We start from the raw sequence: 14,042 nt of genomic DNA, 5'->3' as shown, positions 1-14,042 counted from the left end.
CCACCTCAGGTGTAATACGCTGAGAGAACAAAACGCCCGCCCCGCAATATTTACTACTTTTAGATGCTGCTGCGTGATAAAAGAGGGGGAAATCCCTGGAAACCAGCAGTTTCTCATACCGTTTGAGCAGGTGTGTTTCCTGGCAAAATACAATGTCAGCATGTAGGCGTTTCATATCCTGAAAAAACGTTTTCCTTTTCATTGGTGAATTTAACCCTTTAGTATTCACAGAAATTAATTTTAAACAATCTATCTACCTGCGTTATAGGGTAAGAGCAAATCTTCCACCAGCCTTACTGAAAAAAAAACTGTGACACACCTCCCATCAGTGACCCGACTTAGAATCCTCAGAACACCCCATCCGACTATAGACCCATCAAGGGTCCAGAAATCATAATTTCGAGCTGGTCCCACCTCCCATACCCCTCCCTTCCCTCCCCGGTCCCCAATGCACCCACTATCTGCGTGGGCCTCAACCTTGGAGAGTGATGACATCACCGAGCAAGCCCTATCCCACCTCCCGCCCTATCCCACAGAAATCACATGCAAAACAGCGATGTCCTTGTCAACCTGTAATAATGAAGGAGCTAAACCTGTCCGGGGCTCCTCCGATTTGTGACCATAGTGTGTCCTAGGCCCCTTGCATGACTTAAGTCCAGAGTGAAGAACTGCTACCTCAGAGTCCCTTCACCTCAGCCTGGGCCTTTGGACGCGTTGGAGTCCTCAGAGTTCCTACGCAGCCTTTTCCCGCCCTTAGGCACTCTTTGCCACTTTGGAGGTTCTCTCAGGTGGGGTGCCTCTGGCGCACCGGCTTTTGTTGGTCTCCGTGTTTCCGTCAGGAAGCCTGCCGCTCGCAATATGTCCTCTGCCTCCGACACCTTCTGTACTTTAGAGGTGATGCCGTTAATAGAAAAACTCAGTCCAAAAGGAAACAGCCATCTATAGCGAAAATTCTGATCGCGCAGTACTTGCACTACTTCCCGGAACTCTCTCCGTTTTTGAATTGTGGAGAATGCCAAGTCCTGGAAAATTTCAATCTTGTGCCCATGCCACTGCAGGGAGCCCTGTTTCCTGGCAGCACTCATCACCTTCTCCTTCACAGTAAAATTATGAAAACAGGCGATGATATCCCTGGCCTGATTATTCCTGGGCGTCCCCAAGGATCTATGTGCTCTATCCAAAGTAATAGAGGACTCCTCCGCTGTAGCTTGCTCCTCACTGAGTAAAGTCAGGCAGATATCTTGGACTACCTTTATACAATCATTATTTTCAGGAATCTCTGGAATACCTCTAAATCGTAAATTAGATCTTCTCAGCCTGTTTTCCATATCCTCCACTTGCCTTGCTAGAGCGTCTTGTGTATCCCTGAGTTTCTGCTGTTCTTCACTGAGGGACAGACTGTGCGTCTGTTGTTCCTCTAATCCCTCCTCCACGGTTTCCACGCGGTGGCCAAGCTCAGAGACCTCTGATTTAAGGCCGGACATGATTGCTTCCATATCTTTTTTGTACTGGGCCATGTCCGCACGGAGAGCCCCAAACCACGCGGAGAATTCAGCCCGGGAGGGTGCATCACCATCTCCCTTCTCTATGGGCCCCGGGAGCACCTCCTCCTCCATTTCTGTGGCCATGTCCGCCCCGTCCGCCATTTTATCCGCGCGTTCCGGGTCTATTTCAGCCGCTACCGCGGCGAAAGAGAAGCGTTTTAAGTCCGGTTTTTTCTTATTAGCTGCCATAGCAGCACTTACAGTTGCCGTTCCTCGTTTTGGGGAGGGAACCGGGGCTTAAGGACGCCGATGTTGGCCGATGTACGGAGCGGGAGGTGAGCAGCCAGAATTCAGCTGTCCGTCCGGCGCGGTGACGTCATCCGCTCTCCAGGGTCCTCCTTTTCTGAGGCAGCCGTGGGCGGGATGCTGAGTCCATCTGGCTACACTAAGGAAAACGGCATTATCAGGTAAGTAATTTCTCCATTTCGTAGCGTGTAGCCAGATGGACTCAGGACCAGTGGCATGTACAAAAGCCGCATTGCAGGTCTTTTCCCCCTTCTAGAGCTACTCCCAGATAGGGCGGGAGGCTGCCCGTGGTCCAGCTAATATTGCCCTTGCGAAGGCTGCGTCTTCTCTAGCCTGGACATATAGGCGGTAGAATCTGGAGAAGGTGTGTAGGGAGGACCACGTCGCTGCTCGACAGATCTCAGCAGGTGACAGCAGTTTGGCTTCTGCCCTGCCTGGGCCCTAGTAGAATGAGCCTTAACCTGTAAGGGTAAGGGCTTTCCTGCCTCTATGTAGTCTGCCTTGATTACTTCCTTAATCCAGTGAGCTATGGTCGCTCGTGAAGCAGCTTCGCCTTGATTCTTCCCATTGTGGAGTACAAACAGGCGATCTGTTTTGCGTACCTGTTGCGATTGTTCCAGGTATCGCATCAAAAGTCTGCTGACATTTAGATGGCAAAGGAGGCGGTAGTCTTCCGAGTCCTTATGTTCCTCTGGAGATGGTAGGGAGATGGCTTGGTTCAAATGAAACTAGGAAAACACTTTCAGTAGGAAGGAGGGGACGTGCACAGCTGAATGGTTCCAGGGATGAACCTAAGGAATGGTTCCTGACAGGATACAGCCTATAGTTCGGAGATGCAACGAGCTGAACATATTGCCACCAGGAATACAGTCTTCAATGTTAAGAGGTGCAGTGACAGACCGCGCGTTGGGGTCTGAAGGAAGCCCCCGCTAGGAAATCTAATACCAGATTGAGGTTCCATAGGCACCGGCCACTTTAGGGGTGGCTGAAGTTGCTTAACCCCTTTTAGGAAACGGGTCAAATCTGGATGAGCTGATAGACTGATACCGTTCACTTCAGCTCTGAAGCAGGAGAGGGCGGCTACTTGAACCTCGAGGGAGTTAAGTGACAACCCCTTCTTCATACCGTCCTGTAGAAACTCCAGAATCATGGGGATCTTGGCCGTCTGTGGGAGTATCTCGTGGTCCTTGCAACAGGCTTCGAATATTCTCCAGATCCAGGGATGTTGAGAACTTGCGCGCTCGGAGCAGGGTGTCAATCACGGGCTTCAAGTAACTGGTGAGTCCTCTCAAGGGTCAGACCATAAGAGAGAATTGAGATGGATCTTCGGGAAGAATCAGGCCCTGCTGGTGAAGGTCCCTGTGTGGAGGTAGGCACAGAGGGCTCCCCACAAGGAGTCTTTGCATGTCTGCATACCATGGGTGGCCAATCCGGAGTCACTAGTAGAACTAGTCCCCTGTGGTGTTCTATCTTGCGGATGACCTTGCCCAGTAGTGGCCATGGGGGGGGGGGGGGGGGGGTGGGAAGGCATACAGTAAGTCTTCCTCTGGCCAGGTCTGGATTAGAGCATCGGTCCCTTGGGAGTGTGGCTCTCATCTGCGGCTGAAGAACCTGGGGACTTGGGCACTGAGATAGGTGGCCAGTAGGTCCATGGCTGGGAGGCCCAGCGTCCATTCCCCGGGGGCCCAGGATCTCTCTGCTGAGGAAGTCTGCTGAGACATTGTCTTTTCCTGCGATGTGGGAAGCAGAGATCCCTTGTAGGTTTATCTCCGCCCATGCCATGAGAGGATTTATCTCCAGAGATACCTGCTGGCTCCTGGTTCCTCCCTGGCGGTTGATGTAGGCAACTGTTGTAGCATTATCAGACATTACTCAAATTGCTTTGCCCCGGAGTCTGTGGCTGAATCGCAGGCATGCTAGTCTGACAGCTGGAGCTTCCAGGCGGTTTATGTTCCACCCTGCTTCTTCCTTGCTCCATTATCCCTGGAGCAAGGAAGAAGCTGACAGTGGGCTTCCCCACCCTCGCAGGCTCACATCTGTGGTGAGCAGGATCCAGTTCGGTGGGGACAGGCTTACTCCTCTGCTTAGATGGTCTTCCTGTAGCCACCACTGAAGCTGAGAACGTATCTCTGCTGGTAGTTGGAAGCAAACTGAGTAGTCCTGGGACAGTGGGTTCCAGTGTGACAGTAAGAAGCGCTGGAGCAGTCGCATCTGGGCCCTTGCCCATGGGACGACCTCCAGGGTTGATGCTATGAGGCCAAAGACTTGAAGAAAGTCCCATATCTTGGGGCATGCATTGGTCATCATTCGTTGTAATTGTTCCAAGAGCTTCCTTCTCCTCGGGGGAGGGAGAAAGACTGTTTTATTTAGTGTCAAAACAGGCCCCCAGGTACTCTAGAGACTGAGAGGGCTGCAGACTGCTCTTGCCCGTGTTCACGACCCAACCAAGCTCCTGCAGTAGGTTCTTGACTCTGCTGGTCACCTGCCAGCTCTCTTTCGAAGACTTTGCCCTGATCAGCCAGTCATCCAGGTAAGGGTGTACCAAGATCCCTTCCTTTCTCAGTGTTGCCGCCACGACCACCATAATTTTGGAGAATGTTCTGGGGCAGTTGCTAGGCCAAAGGGTAGGCCTCGGAACTGGTAATGGTGACCCAGTATTGCAAAGCGTAGAAAACGCTGTTGATCTCGATGGACTGAAATGTGAAGATAGGCTTTGGAGAGGTCCAGAGAGGTTAGGAATTCTCCTGGTTGTTCTGCCATTATTATGGAGCAAAGAATCTCCATGCGGAAGTGTAGTATCCGCAGATGACGGTTGACATTCTTGAGATCCAAGATGGGTCGGAATGATCCTTCCTTCTTGGGAGCAATAAAATAGATGGAATAGCATCCCATATTTTGTTGGGGCGTAGGAACCGGAGTTATTGCCTTCAGATTAATCTTGTCAGAGTGGTTTCCACTGCCAGTCTCTTGGTGTGAGAGTGGCAGCGTGACATCATAAATTTGTCCTGAGGGATGCTGCGGAACTCCAGACAGTAACCTTCTCGAATGATGTTTAAGTACCCATTTGTCCGATGTGATCTCGACCCATCTTTGGTGGAAGAGGGAAAGTCGACCCCCCCTATTTCCTCTTCCTATGGATGGGTCGGCACATCCTCATCAGGGAGCATGGCTGGAGCCTGCCCCCGGGCTTGATCCTCTCTTGGTCTGTCAGTTCCGAAAGGGCTGGGACCTTCTGGAGGGACTGGGTGCCTGGAACTGTGAGTTCCTGTAGGGTCTAAAGCGTTGCGAGCCTCTGCCCCTGGTTCTTCTGGGGGAGGGGCGCTGGAATTTTTTACCCCTGTCTTCCGGAAGCCGAGGCACTGAGATTTGCCCCACTTGCTGGCTAACTTCTCCAATTTGCTTCCGAATAAGAGAGATCCTTTAAAGGGCATTCTTGTGAGATTCGCTTTAGAGGTCGCGTTAGCATACCAATTCCGCAACCATAGTTGTCTTCTGGCTGCCACTACCGAGGCTACTCCTCTGGCTGAGGTACGCACCAGATCTGAGCTTTCGTCCGTCAGGAAGGCTGCTGCAGGTTCCATCGTCTCATCAGCATACGTTCTGGAGTTATTTGCCTCTCGAGAGAGGAGCAAGCAGGAATGTGCCACCAGTGCGCAGCAGGAAGCAATCTGCAGTATCATTGCTGTTGCGTCAAAGGACTGCTTAAGAATGGATTCTAATTGTCTATCCTGTGTACCCTTCAATGCAGCCCCTCCCTCAACGGGAAGGGTTGTTCGCTTTGAGACGACACAGACCATGGTGTCCACTTTCGGAAAATGCAAGAGTTCTTTGATCGCTGGTTCCACAGGGTATAATGCTTCCAAGGCCTGACCTCCTTTAAAGCTGGTCTCCGGGGCATCCCACTCCAGGGCAATCAGTTCCTGGATGGCTTCCATCATTGGGAAGTAGCATGAGGCTTTACGAAGAGACACCAAGATGGGGTTCTTCATTGGTTCCACCAAAAGGTCTGTGCCTGGAATACCCAGAGCCTTCAGAGTCTGGGAAACAAGGGCTGGTAATTCATCCCTGTGGAAGAAGCGAAGCATGGTTCGGTATGGTTCCAGGCCTGGAGGGATTTCTCCTTCTTCCAGGGAGCCGCTATCATCATCTGTGGTGTCTGGGTCCCTGTCAGGTAAATTCTTGGTTAGGCAAGGCATGTCTCGAGGCATCCAAGTAGGGCTGGGAGGATCTTGTGCTTCCAGCAGGGGTTGAGCCCTGGACGCAGCCGGGGCTGATTGCGCCCGAACGAAGGCTTGCAGCACTTGGAAAAATTCTAACCAGGAGAAGGTCCCTGGGTCCATGTTAATCCCAGGGGGAGTCAGAGTAGGGGCTCCTGAGGTGCCCTCTTGTGGAGAAGCCATCTCGGAGTTGCATAGATCCGGGGAGCCATCGAATGTAGTAGTTCCGGACTCATCCTCAGACAGTGAGGGACCAGGCTTTGGTCCCCCCTGGGCTTCTTCACAATGCTGACACAGGCAGGACTCCAGTTCAGGCTGCGTGGCTTTTATGTGGCAGGCTGTTCAAAGAGAGTGCCTTCTGGCCTTCTTGGACGCCAGTGCCATTGCCTCTATGCCTAGGCGCACAGGTAATGAGCTTCAATGCGTGCGTGTAGTTGTAAGCATGGCTGTGCGCGTCTGTATTGGACACAAACAAGTTAGGCGCATCGGCCGTCCAGCCTGCCCCACGCGTACTGCCGGTTGAGAAGGGAAGATGGCGCTGATGGCCCCCGTGCGTAAGATGGCTCTTTCCGAGGGTCTCCACTTGTGTGGACCCTTGCACCGGATCGGGGCCTAGCCCAGCCAAGGCTGCTTAACCCGATTGGTGCTCCCTTTTTCCCTCACCGGAAGAAAGGAGGAATCGGTACAGAAATCCGAGCTCTGGAGACCTGAATTTAAAGTTTTCTGCTTACCTGGTCTCGGCGCTTACTGATCATGTGCCGGACCGTCTCCAGCTGTGTGTGTGGGGGGGGGGGGGGGGGGGGGGGGGGGAGAGAGGGTTTTACCTTCACCGCCGCGTTCAGCTATGCACCCGATGCCTTTCAGACACTCTGGGGGCTAAGTCCACGCCAGCAACCGGCTATCCGACCAAGGCACACCTCAGAGGGATATCAGAAGTCACCTCAGGAATTCTCAACTGGGGAAGGGACTCTTAGGTATCACCGCAGGAAAGCGGGGTTCGATCTTCTTTAAGGTAATTTAGTCTTCTTGCTGTAATTTTCCTAACGGGCCGATTCAGTATGGTGCGTCCCTGTTTGGCTGCACGTTTTTTGATGCGCTATTTTTACCCCTTATACAGTAAGGGGCAATAGTGCGTGGAAAACGCTTGGCCAACCCATGCTTCCATACTTATTTACACAGAATATGGCCACCTATTTGATCATGTGGATCGATATTATCTTGCCTGAAAGGTGAGAGAAATACTTTAGAGCATAATGGATGACTGGCTTGTAGTTCCAGAAGATTAACAGACGACTTTCTGCTGGGGACAATAAGATATGGGTCCTCCCAGTCACGGTGTGTGCTCCACACTTCTTGGTGGGCATCAGTAAACAAGATCACAAGATGTGATGGGAAACATAGCAAGCGACCCACCTTTAGAACTTCCGGTTTCATCCATCTTTGAAGGGATACTCATCTCTGGGATTACACAGAGTTTATTTATTTATTTTAGGAAGTTGCTCTCTATCACAGTTTGAGGCGAGGTACAATTGAACACGCACAGAGTAAAAATATAAAAGCAAAAGACGTGCAACACTACAAATTGATAAAAGTAAGAGAGACAAAATAAAGACACTGGAGAGGAAGGATTACAACAATGAAAGCACAAAGAAGACTGTCACAGAATCAAATGCCTGTCTAAATACAAATGTCTTTAGAGCTCTTCTAAAACTGAAAAATCAGAAGTTAGCTGAAGCTGTTTAGGGAGGAATTCCATAGAATCAGCCCCACGAGTGACAACACACGACCAAATGAGCTAACATTGGTGAAGACATCTTTAGGAGGAACCAGGACCAACCTTGCTGATGCTCAGTTTTGATTTAGAAAAGATTTTACAAGGCCCATCAGCAATTCAGCTCTGTCAATGGGAATAAACATCTTCTCCTAAAGCAAGTACACCTAGGCTCTATGAACTGAGTTCTTTGAGATGGAATCAAGTTGGACTTGGGGAAACAGGTCAGGAAGCCCAAAAAGTGGATGTAGAATAGTTGTTTTCAGGGACTTTATAACTCAAATCTAAGTTGGTCCTGTTACCAGTAAGGGAAGCTCCTATTGTGGCCCACTGTATTAAACATCACCATGCATTTCAAGATATCCAATGGCGAGTAATAGAGATGGTATATATGAATCCTAGAGGTGGCAAATCCCACCTCAATTACAGAGAACAATTTTGGATTTTCAAGTTAAATTCAGTGCATCCTAACGGATTGAACCTCGCTATCGAATGGTACACATTAACCTAATGTGAATGACGTCATTGAGTGATCATGACGATACCTCTGCATATATTAAGACACAGTTCCGGTGCCCGTACAGGAAATGAAACAGATTCGCCATCATTGAAACTTTGAATCTTTGATTCCTAAAGGACTACAAATACAGTAAGTGCTTGCCTACGGCTTCTTAAGACTTAAGGATAGCCCTGTGGATACTTTATGGATTGTTATGTATTCTTGATATTGCTACTGAGAACATTGATTTTATCTCTCAGACGCTGAACACTAGCCCTTGACAAAGAACGAGGAGCGTTCGAAACATGGAACCATGTCGGGCGTACTGATGGCTTCAGCGACTACACTAAGTTAAGTTACACGAATCGCACTAAGCAAATGAAAATAAAAAATTAATACATGACCGATGATTAAATATAAGGCTAACCATCCTGCAAAGTTGCACATGAGATGAAGCCTATTATGACAGGTCATTATTTACCTTAAGCGTCTGTCCCATATATTTGCAGTACTGGTGAATTTTTGATTGATGACCTTAATCAAAGCCACCATTTCCTTTACCTTGTCACCGAACAAACTGTCCCTCTGTAGTTTTAAGAGGCTATACGATTGTAAGCAATGAAGGAAAGCTAACATGATTGCATCAGATATGGAAGGCTTGAGAGGCTGTATAAACCTGACGACACAGGAGACTATGGAGGAGCTGGTTTGGTATCAGCAAGCCACAATTCCCAAAAACAAAGTCTGTGCCAGAAGTTTGAGGGCTGGATATTGTCCAGAAAGTCCAAAGGGGATATAGGCAGCTGGATGCTTGGGTGGCAGCCTAACTGGTATGAGTGGTGGCTTGGATTGTTGCAGGGCTTAGGGGCGAGATGGGGGAGGGGATGAAGGGTGTTTGATTAGGTGTGCAAACATATATTCAACTGCTCAAAATGGAAAACCAAAGAGGAAGAAAACAAAAGCTGACCTGAATAAGAATATCTTATAAGCAGTCAAACTTTTGTGACTTGCAGATGGGATCTCTCTATGTCAATGTGAACCAGATACTAGGTAGACTTGATGGACTAAATGGCCCTTTTCTGCTATCATCTACTATGTTATATCTTGCTGAAGCCTGCTCACAAGTACTGAAGTGTATTCAACAATGGAAAAAAATATGACTTTGGAGAATGTACACAAGTAGAGGACAACTATGCTAAACATTAACCAGCTCCCTGCACTGTGTTATAATGTAGCTATACTTTCTAACGTTAGGAGGAAATGACAAGAAAATACAGTAATCACCATAAAATATCAAAAGACAAAATTTAGAAGACCTTTGGAAAACCTGGAAAATCAGACCTGGCACTAGCTGAGCACAAGGCAGCCCACACATCGAATGTCTTCATCAACTGGACCTGTCTATGCTTGAGATTTCACAGAATTCCCTCTTTCTATTCCATAAAGATTTCTCTCTTCAGAGAAGTAGGCTCTCATTTATCAAAGGATTCCACATACTACCGGGATTGAAAAAAAAAAAAAAAAGGCAAACATTTGATAAAACCAGGCCACAAGAGTAGGGCTACAAAATGGTTCCAGATCATCCGACACAGACTGAGCCAGGCCTGGTTTTGCCCCATGGCATCTATGGACTTGTAGTCCCTTGCTTGCCTTAGAGGAATGGGACCTAAAAGTCCATACATACAAGTTCTTTTATAAGAAACATAAATGCTGGATTTGTTAAGACACACTTATAAAATAATTTATTCACAGTGGATATGGAGGAAACCAGTAACCCTAAGAATGCAAATGGCCACCTTTTCTAGCGAGATAACAAAAACAAGGCCACAGCCTGAGCCTGGTTTGTGATGCAGCTGAATACCATGCCATCTTAAAAAACACACATTGCGCACACATTTTCTATGTGAACACAATCCATGGTCACCATAAAGGGAGGCACCTCACCTGTGCTGCTGACTTTGCCTTCTGGTTTGTCTGACAGTCGAAAGACTTTTGGCCTTCTCTGGGGGCTCCAGCTCTAAGCTCATCTGTTCAGCATTGACTGAAATCTAGAAGTACAGAGCATATACTGAAAATATATTTAGGTTAACAAGGAGGAAAAGAAAAATCAAGTTTTTACTAATAGATTTTATACAAAAATAAAATGCCCTTCATTGAATTCATGACTGAATAAGCTTGAGCATGACTGGACAAACTGGCACAGTCAGTTCTGGCTCTTGTAGTTAGCTAGTTTAATGTTTTCTACTCATTACTATGTATTGCAAGAAAATATTGGCTTCAATATTCAAAGCTGGACAACTATGTGAATTAGCCAGATAAAATTTATCTAGCTAACTTACAAGGGATATTTAACAGCACAGCTATGCTGTTGAATATCCCTGTAGAAATCATCACTTAGCTGGATATCTCATATCTGGCTAAGTTTAGACCTGCTATTGAGCAGGTCTAATATCCTTCTACTGTAGGCAGATAAGTCTGAATGTTGGCACTTACCTAGTCATGACAGATAGATAAGTAGCTCCACCATGTTCTGTCCATTAGATATCTGGTTATCTAATTAGTTGGATAAGTACTTATCTGGTAAAGTGTGAACACTGAACATAGCCGGAAATTCAGAGGCCACCACTTATCTAGATAAGTCGCTACTTATCTGGCTAAGTAGAGCTAAACATCGCTCTCATTGTTGTTACCTGCTTAAGAGTATCTTAAATGAGGAGCATCAATACAGAGTGCGCTGCTTCACAGGGATGATCAGGTTCATCTTCCCTAAGAATGTGACAGCATCACTTTCAGAGTGTGAGAGAGTGTGTGTGAGTGTGTGTGTGAGTGAGTGTGAGTGAGTGTGTGTCTCTTACAGCTTACCCCTTTAAAGACACTGCTCACAGTCTGTGCACAAAGGGGATTCTTGCAGTTTAACAGTAAATCAAACAGCACTCCCAGCAGCTTCTGCTGAACTCTTCCATCTGTCACGGCAGCGAAGAACTGTTTGGTAATCTGCAAGAGACAAAAACCAGCATTCAGAGGGGAGACGGGAGGTGGGAAAACTATCTATAATCAGTAAAAGACTTCTCTAGAATAAAGGGAGAAACAGTGGTTAGAGATGGCTTTTGAGGTGCACAATGGTGAAATTTACATTTACCTGTTAATTTCCTTTCCTTTACACCTGCCAAACCAGACCAGACACATGGAGATAGGAAAAACAAAAGCTCAAAGCTTACTTCTCTCCAATTACAAGGGGGGGGACGGTGTCTGATGCAGCCTTCAGCTCTTCAGTATCCTATGTCAAAGTTCAGATCATCAAAGGCAATTGTTTTGGTTTGGTTTCCAAGCCAACAACCTGGTGAAGCCAAAAAATCTTCACCGCATGGTCAATAATCTGGGAAGATGATAACCCCTATGCCAAGGGCACGATTAAACCAACTATCTTCAGAGCTGGCAACAATGTATTCGCTATTAGTTTTCTGAATTTGTCAGATTGAGTACCCTTGATTGCCATAGCTTCCCTGGGTGGGTTCTGGACTGGTCTGGCAGGACTAAAGCTTTGATACTTAAAAGTTTTTCTGTTTATACATTGTAGACCTGTTATTTAGGGTGTTAATGGTCTTACACTGCCCTCAATATTGCATGCTATTTTATTGATTTTATTATTTTATTTTTATTAGCTAGATTGCTATTATTAATAACTGTTTAATTATATCCTGAATATTCTTTATGCTTTACTTTGCTTGGTGTATTCTACAGAATTCATATTGTGTGTCAGATTTTATTATGTATTTAAAATATTTTTTTATTATATTTATGTTGTGCTTCTTTTTATGTACACTGCATTGATGATTTTCTTTAAGATTTTGCAGTTAATCAAGAGATCAAGTAAAGAAAAGTAAAGTAAAGTAAAGAAAAGTAAAGACTAAAGGAAAGGAAATTAACAGGTTAAGTATAAATTTCACCTTTCTTATTGTCCATGCCAGACTAGTCCATACAAATGGGATGTACCCAATCTCCACTCAGACCTGGTGAGAGGAAGCCCCAATAGCTCTTAGGATTCCTGATTCCAAGCTGTAGCCTCTCCCAGCCTGCAAACCCATGAGGAGGTGCTTAGAGAAGGGATGCAATGGAGGAAAAAGTGCTGGAAAGACAGATTCTGACTGCCTATGAGGACTCCAGGGACTTCAATGAGTGCATTCGCTGCCCCCTCTGTGACCTGCAAACTCTTGCTGGAGGGAGCTGGTGGTAGATGCTAATCTCCTTGACTCCTCCTAAAATTGATGCCAAGAAACTGCTAAGTTTTAACAGGACACACCAACAGACCAAAACCTATCTGAAATTCAAAAGGAACTGGTCACCAGCAAACATCTCAAAGGTAACCTACAACAGCCTTGAGAATGGCCTTTCATAACCTGGCTACATCACACGACTTTCTCACCATTATAAGTGAGAAAAGCTTGATTCCAACAGAAGTGAAACACTATCTTCAGAAGAAGGAGACTATCTGGGGCAGATATATCCTTTCCTTTAAAATTACCAAAGGACACTGACTTCAACAAGACAAAGATGCTTCCCTACAAAGCTTGAGAGGAAGGGAGGCCAAAGCTCTTCAATACTAAGTTCAGGTTCGAATTGAGAAGACCTCCCACAGCGGAGGACGTGTGCTTAACTCCCTGGAAGAAAAGTATCTCATCTGAGAAAGCAGCAAGAGAACTTTCATATCTGTGTCCCTTGTAGCAATTCAGAGCCAATCGCTGTCCTCTGCGAGAAAAGGGTTATGCCTTCAACCCAATCTCCTCTAGTGGAAGAATGAAGGCATGGATTCCTCAAGGGAAATACCATCTCCTCTGTCAACTAAGCTCATAGATGCTCCAAAGTCTAAGTCAGGTCTTCTATATGGTCCTATTTCACGCCTCTGAAGGCTTTAAAGGAAAATTGGTTCTTACCTGTTAATTTTCATTCCTGGAATACCATGTTGCCACCCGACAAATCTCCTGCAGAGAAACCAGCTGACACTTTGCCCAGGAGGTTATCTGCGCCCTAGTAGAATGTTCCTACAACCCCTCTGGAACCGATTGAGATAGGCCGAAAAAATTGCTTCCTTCAACCAATGCACAATCGTGCTCTTAGAAGCTTTACATCCTCTCTTTGCTCCACTGAACAAAACAAAAAGATGATCCGACCTCCAAAGTCATTGGAGATCTAAGATATCGCAACAATGCCCAACAAACATCCAAGTGAAACTCTCTCGCATGTGGCGTATCTGACGTCAGGTGTGGAAAAGCCGGCAATTCTACCGCCTGGCTGAGATGAAACGAGGATACGACCTTTAACAAAAAGGAAGGAGCCATACGCAGCGATACCAGTCATCCGAAATCTGTAGAAAAGGATCTCTGCACAACAGAACCTGAAGCTCCGAAATCTGCCTAGCCAACAAATCACCACCAAGATAACTGCCTTCAAGATGAGATCCTTCAAAGATGCCTCTCTCAGCAGTTGATAGGGAGACCCACAGAGCACCTGAAGAACTAGATTAAGGTTCCTCAATGGAAACATCCTACAAACCAGCAGGCACAAGTGCTTCACTCTCTTAAGAAAATGCATGATGTCCGGATGAGATGCCAACAGCCTCCCCTGAAGTTTCCCTCAAAAACAGCCCAAGGCAGCTACCTGTACTCGGAGCAAATTATAGGCCAATCCCTTTGCTAAGCCGTCTTGCAAAAATGTCAAGACCTGATAAACGTTCACCTGCAATGGCTCAAGGTCTCTCTCCAAGTACC

General features: G+C 46.8%; 1 protein-coding gene across 6 annotated transcripts in view; it reads right to left on the bottom strand.

Moving 5' to 3' along the window:
* The window catches only part of HEATR1 (HEAT repeat containing 1), a 317,329-nt gene that overhangs the window by 101,932 nt on the left and 201,355 nt on the right, over nucleotides 1-14,042 (bottom strand). For all 6 annotated transcript variants that reach the window (XM_029593810.1, XM_029593813.1, XM_029593812.1 and 3 more), the window contains 2 exons: nucleotides 11,140-11,271; nucleotides 10,222-10,325 (listed from right to left, as the gene is read on the bottom strand). In XM_029593810.1, the coding sequence (XP_029449670.1) occupies nucleotides 10,222-10,325; nucleotides 11,140-11,271 (236 nt within the window). The remainder of the gene's footprint in view (nucleotides 1-10,221; nucleotides 10,326-11,139; nucleotides 11,272-14,042) is intronic.

This window comes from Rhinatrema bivittatum, chromosome 3, assembly GCF_901001135.1.
Source record: "Rhinatrema bivittatum chromosome 3, aRhiBiv1.1, whole genome shotgun sequence".
Taxonomy (NCBI): Eukaryota; Metazoa; Chordata; class Amphibia; order Gymnophiona; family Rhinatrematidae; genus Rhinatrema; species Rhinatrema bivittatum.
Note: the sequence above shows the minus strand (reverse complement) of the source record. Positions and strands in the feature narration are given on the sequence as shown.